Source organism: Pleurodeles waltl, chromosome 4_2 (assembly GCF_031143425.1).
Source record: "Pleurodeles waltl isolate 20211129_DDA chromosome 4_2, aPleWal1.hap1.20221129, whole genome shotgun sequence".
NCBI classification, from domain to species: domain Eukaryota; kingdom Metazoa; phylum Chordata; class Amphibia; order Caudata; family Salamandridae; genus Pleurodeles; species Pleurodeles waltl.
Genome location: NC_090443.1, coordinates 396,438,909 through 396,461,151, shown reverse-complemented (window position 1 = coordinate 396,461,151; position 22,243 = coordinate 396,438,909). Strand labels below are relative to the sequence as shown.

At 43.4% G+C, this 22,243-nt stretch overlaps 1 protein-coding gene across 9 annotated transcripts in view; it reads left to right on the top strand.

The window, feature by feature from the left end:
• RASAL2 (RAS protein activator like 2) overlaps window positions 1–22,243 on the top strand; it is a 618,546-nt gene that overhangs the window by 553,101 nt on the left and 43,202 nt on the right. For 6 of the 9 annotated variants that reach the window (XM_069231551.1, XM_069231549.1, XM_069231556.1 and 3 more), the window contains 3 exons: window positions 2,158–2,359; window positions 10,143–10,342; window positions 21,358–22,207. In XM_069231551.1, coding sequence (XP_069087652.1) covers window positions 2,158–2,359; window positions 10,143–10,342; window positions 21,358–22,207 — 1,252 coding nt within the window. The remainder of the gene's footprint in view (window positions 1–2,157; window positions 2,360–10,142; window positions 10,343–21,357; window positions 22,208–22,243) is intronic. The other 3 variants (XM_069231552.1, XM_069231550.1, XM_069231554.1) reach the window with 1 other exon arrangement.

Sequence of the window (22,243 nt, the reverse complement as noted above, 5' to 3'; positions counted from 1 at the left end):
ACAGTTGTAATTTTCTTTTTTGAGTTCCACGCCTCAGCGGCTTGTGAGAGTCGTCTTAGGTGGGCCGAAATTACTTGCCCGAACTATTTTGTCCTTGTTGTTTTCTGCCATGTTTAAAGGAAAAAATAAAAGGATTAGGTGTAAGGCCACTGCTGCTCAAACAAATCCACATATAAATAAACAATTACAAAGTTTGGAACAAAGTGGGCTTCATTGAAGTGCCATTGGATTAAGGAGGAAAATTGCCATCACATTTGAAATAGTTTCTATTGAGAGCAATATCCAACAAGGATATGATGAATTCTACAGGCACATTAAAGGGTGTCAGGTTATCTTCTAAAATCGGTTTAGCTATACTGAGACCATCATCCTGTGAATATCTTTAATCTGAGAAATAACATCACTACTGCCTCTGATGTAGCTTCCTGTAAATGATACAAGGGCTTTAAAAGAAGTAATCTGTGTATTTATCAAAGCGCTCAAAAACTCTCCACGTTTTATTATATTTTAAGTAATGTGTATTAAACCGGTATGCAAAGCTACTTGTTGCTGAAAAACTCACATTTATTGTTACTCAAAATATCCCTTTCTTTTGCAACTGTAATAATTTTTATAGGCTCTTGTTTCTGAGGTGTCACAATGTTTTTATTCAGGTTTTACAGAAACACTTGAGAAACTGTACACAGTAGTGTCATAGACCACTATCACACCACCCTTTCTTTGTGCTTGTTAGAAATTCCGTTGTTAAGTTATTCCTTCCCTGCTGATGTTGTGAAGTACATATTCAGAGAATCCCTTCAGTTTTGTAACTTCTTTTGTTACTACTTTCCCAAATGCCTGTACCTTAGCTGGTATTGATCAAAGCCGGGGAATTGAAAGAGTAAGGAGGGCATATTCGAGTTGAGTCTTGTGGCTAGCTCTGGGATTATGTTTGGAAACATTGTTCAGTCTGATGTTTTGAAAAACCGACACAGTTTTATTTGTAGATAAAACATGTCTGTGCCTTCTTTTGGAGGAATAGAAAGCCCCTACTAAGAAGAGATAATTTAGTGGACGAAAGCATCTGTTTAGATAAATCTAAAATGAGGTAGTATTTTTTGTATTCTTGAAGGGAGTCCTTCAGTTTCTCCACTACACCTGCACTGAAAGCTGGTGTTGTGGTTGTTACACAATATTAATAATTGGACCCATGTACAACCAGTGATAATGAAGAGGACACCTGCCTTCGCACAGTGGGAACCTAATTAGGATGTTAATGGGTGTGTCCTAATAATTATGTTGCCTAATCGGTTTATATTATCTGCTTATGGTTGCCCATAGGCCTTTCTAGCCTTATTGACCCCGCATGGCAGGATGCTTGACTTGGCAACACTTAATATCAGCAGTTCAGCACTTCGAGCTAAAGTTACAAATGCAAACTAATAACTGATATTCTAGGTGTTAATATGTTCATAAGTTCTATGCATGCTTAGGAATCAGTGTTAAACTCACTATTTCATATCGATAAAAGCACATCTCTCAGTTTGACTAAATCTAAAGTACCTCAACTAAATTAGTGTTTATTTTTGTTGTCTCTTCTCCCGTTTCTACACATACTGTAATTGTTCTCCAACATTCCTTTCCCACTGAACCCCTTTCGTTTTTTCTGGTCACTTACTTCACCACCTCTTTGTACATCCCTTTTCTGCCCTCTTCCATATGCATAACCTCTTGCTTTGCTTCTCTCTCCCTCTCCAATTCTATTACCTCCCTCTTTCTCCTCCTTTTATACCTGTGCATCTAATTGTCCTCCTTCCATTCTCATCCGCCCCCCCCGCCTTTCTGTGCTTCTCCCTCTTCCTTCTTCAACCCATTGCATTCTCCCCAATCATTGTTTCCAGTGTTCACTTCCCTTCCTTGAAATCCTTGACCCTTACTATATTTTTATACCTCCGACTTCTATCCACCCCTCACCCTTATGAGCCTCAATCTTCCTTGACCATTAACTCGTGTTTACTGATCTTCTCTTTCTTTTTTTCCCTTGTCTCCTACTGTTCCTTTCTACTCGTTTATTCTTTTCTTCCCCCTTTTCTTATTTCGTCACACCACCCAACTCTCCAACCTATGCCACCCTCCACTGTACTATTTTCTTAATCTCTTCTCTTCACTCTGTCTCAGATTTGGTAACAAAGAAGAGTACATGGCTTTCATGAATGACTTCCTGGAGCATGAGTGGGGCGGCATGAAGCGATTTCTGCAGGAAATTTCCAACCCGGACACCATCTCAAATACCCCAGGGTTTGAAGGTTACATTGATCTAGGCAGAGAGCTGTCTGTTTTGCACTCCCTCCTCTGGGAGGTCGTATCACAGCTGGATAAGGTAAGTCCCATTTAGAGCTGGAAGGAACAAATAATATCTATGTGAGTGCGAGAGGAGGCACATTTCCATGTCTCAGCAAAGCTAAAAAAAAAAAAAAGTCTAAATTCTTATTTTTGTTCCTGGCACATCAGTGGTGCTTTATATTCAATCTAAGAAAGTTCTTGGTAATTTACAGAGTATGTATCTTCAAAACTGTTGTGTGCCGAGAAGGTGTGACAGCTTGTTAGCACAGTAAAAGATACACTGGTTCCTCAGTATAGTCATAGTGTGTGTGGAGAGTTACATATTTATGGCCAATAGCTAATTTTGACAGACATAAGATTTCTTTGCAGTGCATTATGTCCTAAATATTCTTATATCATTTTTGCCTGCAGTTGTGCACTAGTTGGCTACTGATACCCCTTGACGTAAGAGGCTTATTAGTAGAGCAACTTGTACTTTTATGGCTTCCAAAACTCTTTGGAGAAAACAGCTGGGCAACCAGACAGACTGCACGCTACACTTTGCAATTTCTGGAACTAATGAGTCGTTTTGTTAAGCTGATTTCTGTAGCCAGTACTATGTTAGCATATGTTGGCAGTGGGTCAGTCAATTGCCTTTGCACCTACATTGGTTTGGCATGCATTGTTTCTGGTGAAATCGATGTGTTTGACAATATTGACAAGCTCACCTCAAATGGTTGCAATGTAGAGACACTATCAGTGTGCACCCTCCGGTAGCGGTCCTACTGCATTTCATTTAGGTTTCTAAAGTGGAGCAGCATGAACACTCACACATGGAAAGGGATATAAAATTACGTCTTTGTAAGAAGACGGTCTTGATTGACAAAGATCACAACAAATCCGCATACACTTAAATCACAGAATTATTTAATCCATGCAGTGAGAGAAAAGGTGTAATCAACTGTGCATAGAATGAAAGGCCATGTAAACGTTTCCTTTGTACGTATTTTGAAGGTGAACCAGAGGTCACGTTATTCCAGGGCCTGTTTCTTGTGGTCCAGGACAAACGTATTGTAAATGCAAGTAAGCCTCTGTACCAGAGTGTCATGGTTTACAGAGATGTCAAAATTCCAAATTTTCCACTGGCAGAGACACGTGCAATCATTACCCTGTACTCAAAACGTTCGAAGTGTTAAAAAAAAATCTTTCCTTGCACAGCTTCCCCCAATGCATGAAAATCAGGCATAGTTTTTTATGCTCTGTTTCTGTGGTGTAATTGCTGGCTGCTTTGATACCTTTATAAATCTGTGTTTAAGAGACGTCTGGCAGGAGAAATTGGTTGATCAGGATTTGGAACACCAGATTATCCTTGTTACTTAAGCTTTCCTTGACTTAGTGAAACTTTTTACTTTTGTCTTGAGGTGAACCTAGTATTAGCTGCAGGTGGCAGTTGACTTCTGACCCTCTGGAAACTTTTCTGAGAAGAGACTCGAAGAATGTCATTTTGTTTATCGCAAATTGGACATGACTAGTCGGTGGTGGAGAAGGAAGGCTTTTATACAGATGTACATTCGTGGTACTTAGAGTATTAAAAACTGTAGGAGTGAATCCAACATTGGTGCCTCCTTGAAGTAGCGATCCTTTAAAATTCAGCTTTTTCACCTTTTTGGTTTACAACAAGAGCTCTCTTCGCTGTGATAGCCTTTGAATCAGTCTCACTGTATTTATTAAGGGAGGAGATGGTTGCCAGTACCATCGCTGTGCAGTCATTATCTAACAAGATCACTATCTACAAATTCATCCTTTGCAGTACAAAATTAATTGAATGTTTCATCGACCTGGCACATTACAAATTATCTATTCACACTGTGTATGTCATCCTGGTGGAAGTAGTCATCGCCCTGTTAGCTATAGACTTTCAGACCAGGGGGGGGAGAGGCTTACACAGTCTGAATTTATAAGTATCTTTTTTTGTTTGAGATTGCACACCAAAGAGTATTCCTCGTTATAGGTTGCGTTTTTGTATGATGAACAATTCACTAACTCCATGGCCTCATATTACTGTAGGGATTTATGCAGTGTTTGAAGCAGTGTGTTGTTTGCATTTATGGGTTTGCCTGATGGTGAGTGTCAGTGGGCTGAAATCACACCACTGTTCATAGCCTATGTTTGTGTGTGAAGTGGTTTGTGGAGTGAACTATTGCAATGATTGCCTTTAGTTTTTGGATTGTTACGCTGTTCCAACAGCTTATCTGTATGGATGTCACAGTCTTCATATCTTATTCAACACATAAATCCTGTTGCACGGACACTGTAAAACGTGTCTCCTAAAAATGGTTTGTTGTCAGTACACACTGATGTGAGCCATACTACTCTGCATCAAGTGTCTGTTTTTTGGATGGGAGTACGGTAGCTCTGTCCTTTCTTTGAGCCTTCTTAAGGACTTGCTTTAGCACAATTGTGTGGCACTTTTTTACTTTGGGTCTGTTCGCAGTATTAATACACTTTGTTATGGTTATGGTTCAGACAGAACAGCCAAGTTTAGGTTTTAATAATTTGTCACATGCAGTGCTGTTGTTTTAACTGAATGAACGTGCCACTTCTAAAATGTAAGATGGAATTTCTCGTTGTGGGTTTTATGTGGGTATGACTCTATAAGATTCCTTTCTCTATGAAGAATTTCAGTTAGGAAGATAGTTGTCTCTTTGTCATATGCAGCTGCACTGAAAAAAAACGATTCTACTTCCTTGACTTTCCCATGTAAATATAAATTTGCTGCACATGTCACATAATCCACAATCTGCTGCACATTTTGTAGAGTTTTGCGAAGCTAAAAAATGGTTTCTCGCTCATACGTCTCAAACAAATCTGATAGACTTCTATCCGCAGATTCATTACCTTAGATTTTTCCTAGGAGTCGAACTGGGTCCGGAATTCTTTTGAGCAGTACCCCTGCACACCGGTACATAGCATCATTTGGCTCTTTGTTGTCTGTACTCGAAGTGACGTGTTTGGTACCTATATAAGCGGCACCTATATCGTCAGTACTTTCCTTTGCACGCCAGTAGCGCAGACCAACCTTTCAGTCACTTTTTAACTGTCTTTCTTTGACATTTTGGCCAACTTTTTTGAGAATTTTATCCTGGTGTGAGGTCATGTTACTCAGGAAACTGGCAGCTTTCAAACCATGTGGAGCCTGTCACAGGCAAGTGTCCTTGACAGACCCCCACTGAGGGTGTTTGTGGTGCTTGGGGCAGGAGCGCAGGACTGCTGCACCATGCATTCCAAGGTGTTGAAGGAGCACTCCATCAAGCTCCTCAGCGTCCAACGCCAGTCTACATGGTGCTGCTCGAAGTCTCATATGGGTGGAATGTCTTGGGACTGGTCACAGAGCCTTTTTTGATGGTCATCGTCACACTCCAAGTCGTCAGGGAAGTCTAGTAAGTCCAACAAAGAGGTCTTCGACTCCACCGTGTCAGAGTGTTCTGACAAGATGCGGGAGCATCAGCACTCCAGGTCCTGTGAGTCAGCGGAACCTGAATTCGGGTCTGCACCACGCTTTCCTGGAGTCCGAGCAACCCCCGCCTAGCTGAAGGGGTATTGAGGCCATGGTCCTCATATTTGCCCGGCCCCTCTGGAGCACTGTCAGGCCCTATGGGCTCGGACAGGGCATTACTGGACCCACACCAGGATGTTTGCCCTCAGCACCAGCTGGGTCCCATCTACCCCTTGCTGGACCCCAAACGGAAAAGTTGGGAAGACTGAGACCTTACTCAGCGCCCCATCCAGTGCAAAGGCCCAAGGCAGCACCGCCCCTATCATTATTCCAGACTGCGACATGGAGCCAGCTGGGCATCGTCCAGCACCAACCAGGTCCATGCTTCCCAGAGCAGAGCCAGTGCCCTATTTATTTGATAGACCTGTCGAGGGAGATGAATAGGAGGGGTCTCTGGACCATTATGGTTACTGGCTTCCACAAGAGGAACAGGATGACTGGTATGAGGAACTGTTGGAGGCAACATCTGACACTGGCCTGGGCTCTCTTCCTACTGTGGCTGGGGAGAAGTGAGCCTCTTTTACAATGGATGGTGCAAAGGGCCTCGGAGGTCAGGGACCTTTAGTTGCCCACAGTGGCAGTCAAGACGAACATATTCCTAGTGGTGCTTCAGGCGAGAGTCTCACCTTCTGAACTCCTACTCCCTTAAATGAAACCCTTACAGATGTCAATTCTGGGCCTTGACCACACTTTGCACAGGGGCTTCTATGCATAAGGCGACTGCCTGCTGCCATTTCCCCAGTTTTCTTACCCAGCAACCCACCTCGGAGAGCTTGGTGGTCCAGGCCTCCACATCCAGAATTAAGCCCAGCGCATTCCCTACCACTCCACTGAATAGACAATCCAAAAGGCTGGAAAACTTTGGAAAGAGGATGCCCTCTTCCGCCAGCCGACCACTGCAGTTGGTGAACACCGCGTGCCTCTTGGACTGTTATTTCCATACGATATGGGACTCGGTTGCGCAAGTGCGGCCTATAGGTCTTGTAGGAGGCCCAAGCCATCCTCACCCAGGATATTGCTGATGGGCAAGATGCGGCAAAGTTCACCATACTGTGTGGACTTGACACAACCAACTCGCAGGGCAGAGCAATTACATTGTTGCTTGCCTTGCAACATCACACCTGGTCGAGAATGACTGGCTTTTCTGGGGATGTCCAGGCTTCCTTCATGGACATGCCCTTCGATGGTTCTCGCTTGTTTTGAGAGAAGGATTTAGTGCTGGAGTGCTTTATAGCCAGGTCCTTGGGCTTGACTATGACCTCTTGCCAACCCCTATCCAACGTCTGCCCCTTTTGTGAAGGGGTCTCCACCTGCACCCATACCCTCCAAGCCACCACAGCCAGCAGGCTTCCCAGACTTTTTGTGGCCAAGGGCACAAGTCATATAGACAACATGGGACAGGCGGCCAGCAGTTGAGTCAGTTTGCCACCCCTCACCTCCCTATCACCCTCCAAGCAGCCGCTGCTTCCCAGCTTCTTTAGTTTACCCTCAACTATCGTGGGCACATAGTGGGTGGCAGGATATGACATCTCCTGCCCAACTGGCAGTCAGAGACATCAGACCGCTGGGTCCTCCAATCTATCCAAAGGGGCTACTCTCTTCCCTTTGTGACTTCCCTGCCACCCATGCCAATAAATTGGCTGACAGAGGACCATCTCTCCTTGTTCTGTCAAGAAGTGCAGGCTGTCTTGGCCAAAGGAGCCATAGAGAGAGTGCCTGCATCAGAAGTAGGTCATGGTTATTATTCCTGATATTTTCTGGTGCCAAAGACGGAGGGAGGATTTCATCTTGTTCTAGACCGGTGCCTTCTCAGCCTCTCCTTGAAAAACGATAAGTTCAGAATGCTCACGCTAACACAAGTTCTGGCTGCCCTAGATCCGGGAGACTGATGGTAGTGTTAGACTTGCAGGATGCTTTACCAGCACCCCTTGGCTGTTCACAAACTTGATGGCTGCAGCTCATCTGCAAACTTTAGGGTTTCCAGTCTTTCCCTACCTCGATGATTGTCTTGTCCCAGTCTGCCATTTCCCCCCTTCAGACTATGGTGAACCTCCTGCACTTGCTGGGGTTTACTATCAACGTGCCGAAGTAGCTCCTGACTCACTCTCAAATGCTCCCTTTCATCTGGGCCATTCTGTACACAGTGCAGTTTCTGGCCTATCCTCCCGAGCAGTGAGTCCAGGATACTCAAGCTATGATTCTGATGTTTGACCCTCTATCCTGGATTTCCGTGAGACTGACTGAGTCCAAAGGGCCTCATGGCCACCTGCATCCTGCTGGTTACACATGCCCATTGACATATACCTGAAGTCCCATTGTGCACAGCATCATAGGAATCTCTCTAACAAGGCCCGGACAGCAAAAGATCGTCAGTGGTTCCTAGCAAACTGGGACTGGTTCAGTGGCAGATCCCTCTCCCGTCACCAACCAGAGCTTGCTGTAGCGACAGACGCATCACTCCTGGGCTGGGGTGGCCATCTGGGAGAGGCGGAGATTAGAGGACTCTGGCCTCTGGCATAGTCCGAGCTCCACCTAAACCTGTTGAAGCTCTGGGTGATTCACTTGGCAATGAAAGCCTTTATTAGTTCAGTCAAAGGAAGGTGTTCACGAAAACACCACCGCTGTGTGGTACTGCAACAGACAGAGCAGGGTGGGGGTGTGGACCCTTTGTGAAGAGGTCATGCATCTCTGGACATGGTTGGAACGTCAGGGCTTTTCCTTGGTGATTCAACACCTGGCGGGCTCTCTGAACGCCAGAGCAGACAAACTGAGGCAAAGAAGCCTAATGGCTCAAGAATGTAATGTATACAGCTGTGCAACATTTCTGGTTGTACATTGAGTTCATGTCCTCTGTACTGAAGCACATGCCCTCGTGTGCTCTGTGGTACTTCCTTTGTTTTATTGTGTTGCATTTGCTGAGGAATTTAGGACAGAATTTGTAATTTTGCTTCTGCAATTCTGACCAAACAGTGCTTGTGATTTGAATTCAAATTGTGTAATACCAAAATTTGTATTGGACAGCAGCTTGTAATCACTCCGTATGATCAGTTACATTTTCCTTAGCCCTTTGAAAGAATTGCCACCAGAATCAAGGCTGAGACAAACAGAAGCTGTGGGGAAGCATGTTTCCTCTGCATTTCTATGGAAAATCTGAATAATGTCATAAGCTAAAGGCAGATGTTTCAGCTAAGGACAGATTCCTTGCAAAATCCTGAAACATTCACAAACGCTGTTATTCTTGTTGGGGCCTATTGCTGTAAGATATATGACATATTTTGGTAGATAAATCTGAAATGTTGAATGGAATTGCAGAAGCCAAAAAGTGGGTGTTTCCCTCTAAAATATGCATAATCACTTCTTCTGTTTGTCGGTTTAGGGGTTGAAATCCCTTAATATTGGATTACAGTGTGAGTGGCATGTGAAGATTACAATGAGGGATATCGATTTTCTGTAACCATAGACTGACCAGCGTGTCAGTAAATGGTAAACCAAAACCAAAAACCCTGTGATGCCCTCTGGAGCAACTGAGTTTAGTTGGTCTGGGGAATGGAATTGTTCGTAATGGTACACACACTCTCCCAACCTGATAACATTTGATGTCCTTCACTAACAAATAAAAGGGAAGAAGGGGAAAATCCTTTTTCTGGGAGTCAGGATAACCAGATTTGAGTTTAGAGCCATAGCTAGAGGTACATGGACATTTCCTTTCTGGAGTATTTAACACTTTTGATAACAGAAATCAGAGGTTATTAGAGAAGGTGGGGGAAGACCATCCAGTACGCTGGGACAAAAGATTTGTCATGGCTAGGAGGGCCAGCACAACACTATTGACATCTGAATACTAACCTCTTCAGAATGCCAGAGTATGAGCCGTTCTTTCACAGTCCCCTCTCTCGGCATGCATCTTTTCTTCATGCAGACTGCTGACCCCAGTGGGTGGCGCTGCACCATTTCCTTTATGGCTAGCCATTGTTCTTTTCCTCGTAGTTGTAGTTTGCTTTGCATGGTCCTTTTGAGTTGGAATGGCCATAGTTTGTTTTTGTTGAGCATGTTTTAGTATATATTTTTTACCCATCCTAATTTCTTTTCTATTTCCTTCTCTTTTTTTTCTCGATGCCTGCTGCACCCTGTTCCATCTTCTTCATTCATCATGTTGTCGGTTGTGCTGCTTCATAAAAAAAACTATCTTTTTGTGGTATGTGCCACCATTTTGCCTGCTCGTCTTCCCTCTCTCCGCCTGCCCCTTTTGCCATGGCGGACTTTGCCTCGCTTGTTGTCCAATCAGGGTGAAAATTCCTTCCTACAGGCGACAGTGGCCAAGCTGGGACCTCTACCACGCATCCTGGCAGACATCACCAAGTCTCTGACCAACCCCACGCCCATCCAGCAGCAAATGCGTCGCTTCAGCGAGCACAGCTCCAGTCCAAATGTCAGCGGCAGCCTCTCCTCTGGGCTCCAGAAGATATTTGAAGATCCCTCAGACAGGTCAGTCTTTTTTTTAAATTCAAATCGTGATGTGGGAATTATGCTTCACAACCATTGTATAATGATGATAAATTTGACTTATTTTTAAGTGTAAAAATGTGCCCTTTGTTGTAAGTGTCCCTCCATGATCTGTCACAAATCAAAAGAGGTAACTGGTGACCACTTAATTCCAGTCTGTGAACAAACTTATGTCTGTCTTCTTTTCCATACTCACCCTCTAGTACAAGGCTGCATTTTGAATTTGACTTGCAGTACTTAACGTTACTTCTAGCCATGACTGAGCACACCGCCTCCAGATAGCACAAAATAAGATATTGGAAAATTAAACTAAGCAAACATTATCTCCTTTATTTTTGGGCACTTTTCGTAATGTGTACTGCTTATCAAAGTAATGATTGATGCAACATTGGATTAAAGTATTAAATTAGATTTGCATCTTGGGCCTGGCTAAATTATTTGGGTCCTGTTGACTAGAAATTTGCGCATCCATCCTCAAACTTGTTTTTTTTTTTAAAGCTCTTTCAAAGGTGCAGCCCATTTCAACACAGTTCTTGAGTGCAGATCTTACCATTCCCTAAGATGAGAAAGAGGCAAGCCCACCATTAAGAGAGATTCTTATTTTTTAATCCAGCAAAACTTGCTGTATAGGCTTTCATACAAATACAGTTGAGGGATTTACTGACAATTTCAAATCTTGTTCTGCACTGAAAATAACTTCCTTGATAAGTGGGTGTGATGACTATTTATATATCCATGATGCTTGTAAACGTTGTCATCCCCTCTCCCAAATATGAGATGAAGAAGACGCTGAGCGTCTCTCATGTTTGCTCAAACTATAGTTAGTATTGATGTTTGATTGTTGATTCTGTAGTTGAACGGTGCTCGAAGACTGCATACTTTTGCCACAGGAATAGCAGCACTCTCAGCACTAGTAAATAGGGACTAGCACATGAACTCTATAGCCAGGCTAAACCAATCCACTTATTGTATGAGATCACCCTTCAGCACCAATCCGTCCGTGACTCTTTCGAGATGTGTATGTCCTATCTCAAATTGGATTCTTGAATACCAGTAAGTACAAATATGTAGCCAAAAAAGAGGCATATTTGTATTTAGGATAGAGAAAGGCAACAAAGTATAGAAAGGCTACCAAAAGAATAAAGAAAAACACTTTGAAGCTGACGATTTGATTAAATGCGTAGTCCTTTCTTTTTGAATAATAAGATATATTTTGGCTTACGTGGTGCATTTCTATTAGAGGTGCTGTCCTTGGCTACTTATACAGTGAATAAAAACATACCGGTTTGGGTGGATTAAATTTATAAGGCGCTTAGACCACAATTAATGAAGTGAGGACACGAATAGACGATTCTGTGCATATTTACAGTGCTAATGCCAAATGATGAGGCTGCATGTGCCAGGGCCTTCTGGGAGCTGGCCTCTGTGTTGCAAACTAGTTTAGTACTGAAGTCATGAGCGCATTTGTCATACACTTCCTGTATTGTGTGAACTTTACTCTGAATCCAGGCGTCTTGCAGCATTGGTTTAGGGTCTTGTCACTCTCCTGGGAACAAATCTTCATCCATATTTCCTAACTGCTGGGAGAGAGTTTCCCTTAAGCTTTATTTATTAATGCTATCCCTGTGTTATTTTCTTTAGTATCCTGGGAATAATGTATTTTGTACTTTGTTAAATGCAATTATAGAAGCAGCCCGACATCCCTATCCCCTCTGTCCCAAAACTTTAATCCTGTATGTCAGACTCTTAACTTAATACCTGAAACCTTATGCCCTTAACCCCATACCTTTATTCCTATCCTCTATCCATGCCCTTAATTCCTACATCCTTAACCCCTACACCTTAAACTGTATCCCACTAGCCCAACATCTGAAATCTTAAAGCTGTTCAAACCCTTAAACCCCAGACCATTAACCCTGTGACCCTTAACCCTAGCCTCTAACTTCATACCTTTCACTCCATAACCTGTTCTCTTAACCCTATATCCCTAACCAATGTACCATAACCCCACACCTCAAACTCTGAAACCTACATCTTTAAACTCCTATTCTTAACCCATGTACCCTTAACCCTGTACCACCACTAAACCCATGCACCTAACTCTTAACCACTGGAAGCCTAACCGTTATACCTCAAACCTGTAACTATAAACGTTTGGCCCCTTCACCCTGTTCCCACTGTCTTTACGATAATATATTTTAGGAACAAACACTTTTGGAAATGTTCCTTTTACAAGTATTTATTTTTATAACTAATAATCTAGAAATGTTTTTAGAAGTATTACTTTCTAAGTTTCAAGGCTGTATGTTTTCCTTTTCCTCTGCTGTGAAACAACTGAGATAGTTTTTACAGCTTGAGCCTAGTCTAAAGTCACATGCTGTGCATTATTCCCATATCCAGATACTGAGTCTGTAAAAGACTTCTAAATAAATAAAGTTTATATGTTTTGCCATCGACCATATATGGAGGCAGAATGGCTGTGTGATGTCAGCCGCAAGTTGATAGTGCCTCGGCGCTTAGCCACCGTCATCTTTAGATTCTGTTTTTTGCAAGTGGATTTAGCATTGAGCTCATGAACTGCTGAAAAGTATTTCAAATTTGGAAGAGTCGTCTACAGCAAAGGTTCATGAATTAAGAGAGTGATCCTGATGGTGCTGATTAAGATATTGAATATACCGACACCAGATTAAGTTTAAAAAACATCCCTTTTCATGGTCTGCATGTTTACGGTGCTGATATTTTCTCTATAAGTTGTCAGTAACTTTTCATTGTTTTGGGTTATGGAATACCACCTTGAGTGTTCAAACATACAACAGCTGGAAAGAGTTCAGAAAATGTTTGTAGGACGCTGGCTCCGTTTATTGTGTACACCTATGGTGTGGCACCCTATACCGAGTCCAGGCAACCACTAGTGATAGTGTTTAGGTGTTCAGATAGCAAAAGCTCTGTAGGGGTAGCTGTGGTGAACAGCTGAAGCTTATCTAGGAGAAGTGTAAAACCCTTGCAATACCATAATAGTCACTTGGTAACTCTCACACAAGAAAGAACCACACCAGGTGCTGCACAAATAAAGTATTCTTTATTACAGCACTAATACTGTACTAACACTGGAGATATCTACACACAAAATATACACTTAGCAACAAGCAGGAAAAGCATAGAAATACATGGGACCCTATGGGGGGCCAGCCCATATACTAAGAAAGTGGTATAAGAATGGAGATGCCCAACCAAAGTAAGTGTGTTCGAATCCCAGGGCCTGGGGGAGTAAGAAATTGCCAGATGTAAGTACCAGAAATCCCACAGGCTCCCGGGTGCAGAGTAGTTATTGAGCCGGGTTTCCCATTGGCTGACTGTCACAGTTGGATTTTTATGGATTCAGGACCCTTCCCAGTGGACTGAGGAAACCCGTTGTCACAAAGAAGGTTGGATAGTACCCCCACCTGTGTATACCCAGAAGATTGGAGTACCTACACCAGGGAGCCCAGGTGCATAGGGGTGAAGTGACGTCGAAAACCTTTGTTGGAGTCAATGGAAGCCTTGATTGTCCAGCTGCTGTTGTGGCTTGTGGACCAAGTCGGTGGAACCCAAGGATGGATTCCAGATGTGAAGAACCTGAAGAAGAAGGGGACAATGTCCAGCTCACTCTGGATTGTCCAGGCGGTTCAGGTAGGCAATGCCCACCCTCTTGGAGGTGAAGTTTCTGCAGGACAGTGAAGCAAGAAGTCCAGCAGTGGAGTCCAGGGGCTGCAGGAGATCTTTGGAGTCACCCACAAGCTGTCTGACATCGGTCGCCGAATTACAGGAGGGTCAGTGGTCAGCAGGGCCACCAACAAACCTTGGCAAGCGCAAATAGTTGTTGCAACGAAGTTTGTAGGTTTTTGAGGATCAGCAAGGGCCTAGTGACTCAACCCTTGGAAGAGAGTCAGGGCAGGACTTTAGCAGGGAGGAAAGCCAGCCAGAGTCAGAGGAGCCCCCATGAGTGACCCACTGGCAGCAGGCACTGGGAGTTGCAGGGAGGCCTCAGCAGCACAACAAAACAGGAGTCCCACGTCACAGGCCGGGGCTTCTTGGACCCTGAAGATCTCCTGGAGAAAGAGTCTTAGAGCCTTGGCAAGAGCATCAGTCACATTGCACAGGGGTTTCCAACGTTTCAGTGGCTGTGACTTTCAGGTCAAAAGACAGAGTAACCAGCAGGACTAAAGCATACAACTAGTCGTCAAAAGATGATCAGGCTTGCTAACTTCACAAGGAGAAAACCCCATGACAAGTGTACCTTTAACACTTGATGAGGCTGAAAAGATGTCTTGATCCTTCTTTGTTGAGAAGCACAAAAGATACATTGAGGCCAAAACTGTAGCAGTTCTGCAGCAAACCTTTTGAGTAAGCATTGAAGACATTCCTGTAAGGGCGTCATGTAAAACACCAAGATATGAAAGAGATATAGATACGAATGTTTGCAGAGACCTACCTGTAACACCATAGTACAGCGTATGGTAATTAAGTTTAAGAAGGCTTGTCAAAACAGCCAGGGGAGACACAAATACGTTTTTTGATGTAAATGCTGATAAGGAAAACATATGAAAGATTTTAGTTGTTGAGTCACCACAAGAAGAGTTAGACTATTATGTAACTCCTCATCACCATCAGGTAGCGTACATAATTACCACTGTTTAGTAAGGAGAGTAGCAGAGTCCTATGATGCACAGGAAGAGCATGAGGACATGTTTTTTTTTTTTTTTTTTTTGCTGGCAACATTAAATTCCAATAAGCTGGCAATTTCTCACTGTGTCACCTGGTGTTTTTCATCAGGAAAAGTAAATTGATGAGTATCTTGCAGTAGCTAAAGCAGTAGAAAAAAACATTACAAAGCATCACCCCAAGACCAGCACTACCCTAAAACACATATTAGTGCAGATGCTCTCATAGCCGCAGCTGAACACAGTCGAACACGACATCCAGCTTCCACTACTGACCACCAAAGTAAAATACTGGATGCAATTGCCTAAAAAAGTTGAAAGTGCTGCGACTACTCAGTAACTCTTTACCAACTCTACAGTTTTATAGAGTAGATATCAGCAATAGGGGTAAGTAGAGGAAGTCATACAGGACCTTACGGAGTAGCTCAAGATAAGAGCAAAAGGTATTACTCAAAAGAGAAAAATAATATCAAACATGTTGAAAATCATCTTTAGACATAACATACAGAGGCTGAACAGTGCTACATCAATTTGGAGCAGACATGCAACATTAAGCTTTTCTGGTTTTAAATTTGATTTTGAATCAAATATAAATGACACCCCACTGAAATGAGAACAGTTGTTTGGGGCAACAGCTAATTAAATCGTAGAAAATATGAAGAAGGCAGATTGCACAGCAAAAGGTTCAGGTGCCCGGCAGTCTGCAGCTTGCAGAGAAGGAGAGGCCAGTAAACAACCACACTTCATCAAAGATGCACGTAACAAACAACAAAGGAAACACAAATAGCATCTTCTTTGCAGCAATAAGCATGTCAAAAGCCATCATTTGCTGGAAAGAATAGAGGCTGATAACAGAACTAAGAATGTTTCTACTTCAAAAATGAATGATAACACCATTCAGCCTCTGAACCACAAAGTACCTTCCCCAACCAGATCTGACAGTAGTGACAGATGCATCACTCCTGGGATGGGGCGGCCACATGGGAGAGGCAGAGATTAGCGGCATCTGGTCTCCTGCAAAGTCGGACTCCACATCAATCTTCTGGAGCTCAAGGCGATCCAGCTTGCATTGAAAGCATTTCTTCCCTTTCTCTCATGGACACCACCACTCCCATATGATACTTCAACAAGCAGGGCTGGGTGGGGTCGTTGACTCTTTGTCAAAAGGCCCTGGTCTTTGGACATGACTGGAATGTTGGGGCATATGCCTGGTGGTTCAACATCTGGTGGGCTCTCTGAATGCCAGGGCAGGCTAACTCAGCTGTCAGTGCATGGTTGATCACGAACGATGTCTCCATCCGGAGGTGGCGCAAGGTCTCTTTCAACAGTGGGAAGAGCCTTGGTTAGATCTGTTCGTTTCTTCAGAGAAAGTGCAATGTCAGCTCTTTTGCACGTTGGAGTTTACAAGGCAGCACTTGGTCGGCAACGCTTTTTGTCTCGCGTGGAACTCAGGCCTCCTATACGCCTTTCTGCCAAGTAATTCTTGTGGCTCCGAACTGGACCCGAAGAATATGGTGTACTGAGCTTCTGAGCATTGCTATCGATCCTCCTCTCAGACTGCCTCTTCGGGAGGATCTTCTGTTGCAGCAGTAGGAAACGGTTCTCCACCCGAACCTGTCTAGTGTCTGCCTTCTTGCGTGGAGATTGAATGGCGACTGTTCACAGCTTTCCACCTTCCGCCCGAAATCTGTAATGTTTTCTTGGCAGCCAGGCGTGCCTCCACCAAAACGATATACGCCTGTTGTTGGAATACATTTGTGGCATGGTGTGCCAACAAGTCTGTTGCCCCCCTTTTGGAGCCTCTGTCTGAGGTTCTTTTGTTTGTCCTTTCTCTTGCCCAGCAGGGCTCTCCTTTGGGCATCCTTAAGTGTTATTTGTCTGCAATCTGTGCTTTCCTCAGACTACCTGATCAACCCACCTTGTTTAAATCTCCCATTGTTGGGACATTCCGCAAAGGTCTTAGCCAAATGTTTTCGCCTACCCCGTTCATAATGCCCCAGTGGGATTTGAACGTGGTACTCACTTTCCTCATGTGTGCTGCTTTTGAACCTCTTCATAAATGTCCTCTTTGGCTTCGCACTTGAAAAAGAGCCTTCCTTGTAGCTATCACCTCTGCATATAGAGTGAGTGACCTGCAAGCTCTTTCTTAGAAGCCACCCTCCATCTCTGTCCATCCTGACAAAGTGGTACTTCGTCCTAGGACCTCTTTACTTCCTATAGTGGTCACGCCCTTTTGTGCGTTGGCGTTCTATCTTAATCGTACCAAAGACTTCTGAGTGGATGCGAAGAGAGGACGGCCGGTGCACAAAAGGACCATCTCCAGACGGGTTGTTCTCTGCATCAAAATGTGCTAAGCTTTGGCTAAGAAGCAACCCCTGAGAGTTTGCGTGCTCATTCTACCAGAGCAACTGCTGCTACCACTGCGTTGGCATGTGGAGTTCCAGTCGTGAACAACTGCCAGGCAGCTACGTTGGCGTTCCTTGCAAACGTTCACTAAACACAACTGCCTGGACAGTCAGGTCCACAGGGATGGCTACTTTGGCTGTTCGGTCCTGCAGGACCTCTTAGTATGATCTTAGTTTGCAGACCCTCCTGCGGGTATGGTATTGCTTGGGTATCTATTCTAAGGTAAGGAATCTGCAACTAGAAGTCTCCGTCAAATGAACAAGTTACTTACCTTTTGTGATAAATTATCTGGTAGAGATATATTCTAGTTGCAGATTCTTTACTGACCTACCCATCCTCCCCACTCTGAATTGATTTCTAGGGACAGGGACTTACCCCTTTTTAGGGCCCTAGTTCTGGTGCTCTAGGATCAGTGTCCTTCATGGCTCTGGGCTTCTGCAGTGGAAAGTTGTGAAAAGAAATTGACATCAACGTGCCAGGGTGGTGCCTACATATGACCGCAACGTCATCATGGCGACCACAATGCCAGCGATGGACGTGGAGTCGACCAATGCCATGCGACTGCTCGAAGAAAAATCTCCAGATCCAGTCTTGACGCCTGGGGAAAATTCTAAGGAAAGGAATCTTCAACTAGAATATGTCTCTACCAGATAAGTCATCACTGAAGGTAAGTAACTTGTTTGTCTCCCTATTCACTTCTATTCATTTGAGGATTACATAACCCAGTGTGCTCTTTGGCATATCTACTGTTAAAACCTCCATGCACATTTCGGCACAGGCTGCATCGCAGGCATCTAATGTACGTTTGAGTCATATGTTGTTTTTTTCTGTCCTGGGACAGCATCAGCCCTGTTTCATTTCTAGCTATTGATGCTAATATTCATGTAGCCTAATCTGTGATGCTATTAGGACTCTTTTACAGGACTCGCATTTCTAATAGTGAATGCTCTCAAGCTGACATTAGAAAAGCTTTAAGCTTCAGTCTGACGCTTTGTTGCCTTTATTTTAAGCTAACTGGCCCTGTATGTTGCTTTCTGCTCTTACTGAGCTACCAAGACTCCTTTCCCGATCAGATCTAAATCTCTGCCAGAGGCACTGCCGGTACTAGTTAAATAGAATGGTAACAAGAGATACAGAACCAGTACAGAAACAACACAGAACATATTTCGGAAGCATTGTTGTGTGAAGTGCTGTGACTGGGCTGATGCTAGTTCTGGTAGCTTTATAGTAACACATTTACATTGGAAACTCTTCTGACTAAATGAGGGAAACTTGGCCATCTCAGTAACTTGCATTCCTTATGGTGGAACTGCTACTTACTGTACTCACTCAGTAGTGACAACTGGATGTTTGTTTGCATTGGACAGTGCACCGTACACAGTGGAGCTTTTGAAGCGCAAACCTAGCTAGGGAGCAATGGGGTGCTGTGTGTAGTTGAATGCTGGCAATGTAGGATCTTTTAAGCTGGGGGGTCATTTTGAGCTGAAAGAATAGGGTGAATGAGTTGAAGTGACAGTTACATTCAGCACAACAAAACATCTTTCAAGATAAAATGTGGTTCATGGGTTTATTTCTGTTGCCATATCATCTTTCACTTTGTGCAGAGTCTACATAAGTAAATGTCTTGCGGGTTGTTGGAGTATAATGTAATCATTTAATTTTGTTCATACCATTTCTTTTCGTGGTACTACTAAAATAATTGTTCTTTGCAATTTGTACCACGCCATAGCTAAATGTGTCCAGAATAGAATGAACCCAACATCAGTCTCTGAACTTAGTGGTTTTTTCGAGTTTTTCTTTCTTGTCCCCCTCCTCCAAACTGACATAAGCAACGTTGTAGTCCTTTTTGCCCAGCAACTCTGTACGACAAAAGCTTCACAATTCAAAAGCTTTGGAGCTTATAGTGATTAGGTGAAATGGACAAATATAGCAGGTAAGCATGGTCTTGTTATCTCTTTCATCTCTTTCATTGCACTGTATTAAAACACTTCAAGCAATAACATTTTTAACATAAAAATGCATAGAAAAAAAGGAAACTTGCATGGAGAATCCTGCATTCATAGGCAACGGTTTTCAAAGTCTTTTTGCATAAAGACTTACTATAGTGTCACAAGATGTAAAGGTATGCACATAAGAAACAGTGACAACCTTTTACATTGCAACAGGAGGATTTCTTTTGTTCGGGGAGGACATTTCTTAGAATTTTGTGTAATAGATGACAGTCCTACAATAAACATTTTATTGGACTAAATGGCTGTCTTCAACCAACCATCTGGTAATAGATTCACTCAGTAGCAATTTTCCCACAACCATTCTGCCTAAAGACACACTCACCTACTCATGTTTCCTCAGCTATCTGTTTTTTAACTGATAAAGTAAGACCGACATATAGATGAGAACATGATGCTATTATTGTGTAAGCATGTGGCGTGGGATGTATTGTATACGGTAGGCACCAATTTTGTTAGTTGCCAGCTTAGTTTCATGTTTTTTTCCTCAGTACATTTCACTAGTCTTTGACAATCTAGAGGGGGCTAGGAGAATAAACATGTTACTTTGGGGAGTAGCATTCTCAAAATAGTTACCTTTTGAGAGCACAAAAGGATCCTCAGGCACATGCTTCCTCATTTCAGTAACTCCCACATTAGGTACTGTTCGGTCCCTGGATGTCATATATACCATGCCATTTCAGTTCGCCCTGCACCTTCATCACAAATATACCCCTTTGTATGGTAATTATCCCCAGGCTAACTTTATGTTGGTTACCCAGCTCCCCTTGATCCCTTCCAATGTTTTGCCAACATGGTTACCTCTTTTTAAGCTTACTCTGTCCTCCAGCCATGTCCGTGGTGTCATTTTCTACTTTGCATTGACAAGAACCACTGACATCCACATGACAGACTTGCATTAGTTCATCTGCGCTCCTCACCAGTATAACACAATAAGCCTGCTTTTACTTAAAGATTCAACTCTTTATTTGAACCCGTTAGCCTTCACCAGAGATCTCTATCTAAGGCGTTGAGCACTGCTGATTATTATGCCAAAGTATCAGCACCATTTCTTTTTTTAATAAATTATTTTGTGTGTTTTTCAAAAAATATAATACAAAGATTTATGCACCATAAAGTTCAGACAATTATTGCAAGAACATATAAAAACAAATAAAAGGGAGACGAGAAGCAAAAAGAGTAATGGGAAACCCTCCTGTAATGAACACAGGACATCACCGATCGCCCCTCTGATAGCCTGTTAGCAAGTCCATTGATTACTCATATAAGGAAGAAAAATGCAAGAGACAAGCATAACATGACAGTATTACCATGCAAGGCAACACTAATACTTAACTAGAAGCTGTCTATGCTGTTTAATCCCTGAGTTCACTCTCCAATGTCCCTTGTCCCAGTTAGGTTAGGTAAAAATACCCCAATTGTATTGAAGATGGTACCCAGCAATTAGTTAGGAGTGAAAGGACAGAAGAGTTTCAGGAATCTTTTCTCTCTGCTGGCACATTCATCGATCTTCCCTTCCTCCCAGGATTATTGCTCATATATTGAGGAATGTGGCCACTGGTCCTGCATCCTTTAGATAGGCATTGCCTTTTCACTCAGGCTATTCTAGATAATTTGTTTATTTAGGAATTTTTCTATGATAATTCAAAAAATCACAGAATTGTCCTATTTTTTTTTTTATCCAATATTATATACATAATTTTACAGCAGTATCTCCGATCACTATTTATGTCCTTGTTAGGAGGCCACTGCTTTTATCTGTACTTGATACTTTGCACTTCTTTATATTGACTAATGTCCTCCTTGGGCAATTTGTGTATGTTTAATCTTTCACATTCCGTTGTAATAAAGCAGTGATTTCATTTCTTTTCTCTACTACCAGTGATCTGTTGAAGCTGAAGTCCCCAACTCTGGACAGCACTGACAGTTTTTTCAGAGGCAAGTCTCTATTGCTGGTTCAACAGGCATCATCACAAAGTATGACCTACTCTGACAAGGATGACCGAGAGAATATCCTTCCTAACGGCCGGAGCGTCTCCCTCATGGACCTCCAGGACTCTCATGGGACCCAGGTCGACCATGTGTCAGTGACACCTGAGGTGCCAGTGCGTCTTACTGGCAGCCAGCTGTCCATGGTGCAGGTGGCAAGCATTAAACAGCTGCGAGAGAGCCAGAGCACTCCACAGAGTGCCCCGCAGGTCCGGCGGCCTCTGCACCCTGCCCTGATACAGCCTCTTTCTTTCCAGAATCCTGTGTATCACTTGAACAATCCACCCCCAGCTACACCTAAGGCTTCTATTGACTCCAGCCTTGAGAACCTAAGCACTGCCAGCTCCCGAAGCCAGAGCAACAGCGAGGAGTTTATCCTGAGTGGGCCCAGTAATAGTAGCATGGAGGACTTCACCAGGCGTAGCACACAGAGTGAGGATCTGACAAGACGTCACACCATACCTGACCGGCCTGTGCCAATTGCTTTGCCTAGACAAAACAGTACTGGACATGCGCAAATACGCAAGGTGGACTCTGCAGTGCTTGGCACTCGGGCTAAAGCAGCAGCCTCAATTCCCCATAGTGCCTCAATACGCAGCACGGGGAGTATGTCTGCTGTTTCTACACCCCTGCCTGTAGAGCAGGTTCCAAATGGGACCCGATCTAGGCAGCAGTCTTCATCTTCTAGAGAGAGTCCTGTTCCGAAGGTGCGAGCTGTACATCGACAGCAGACACAGCCACAGGTAAAGTTTATTTCTTCATTATTTTCCATAATGTTC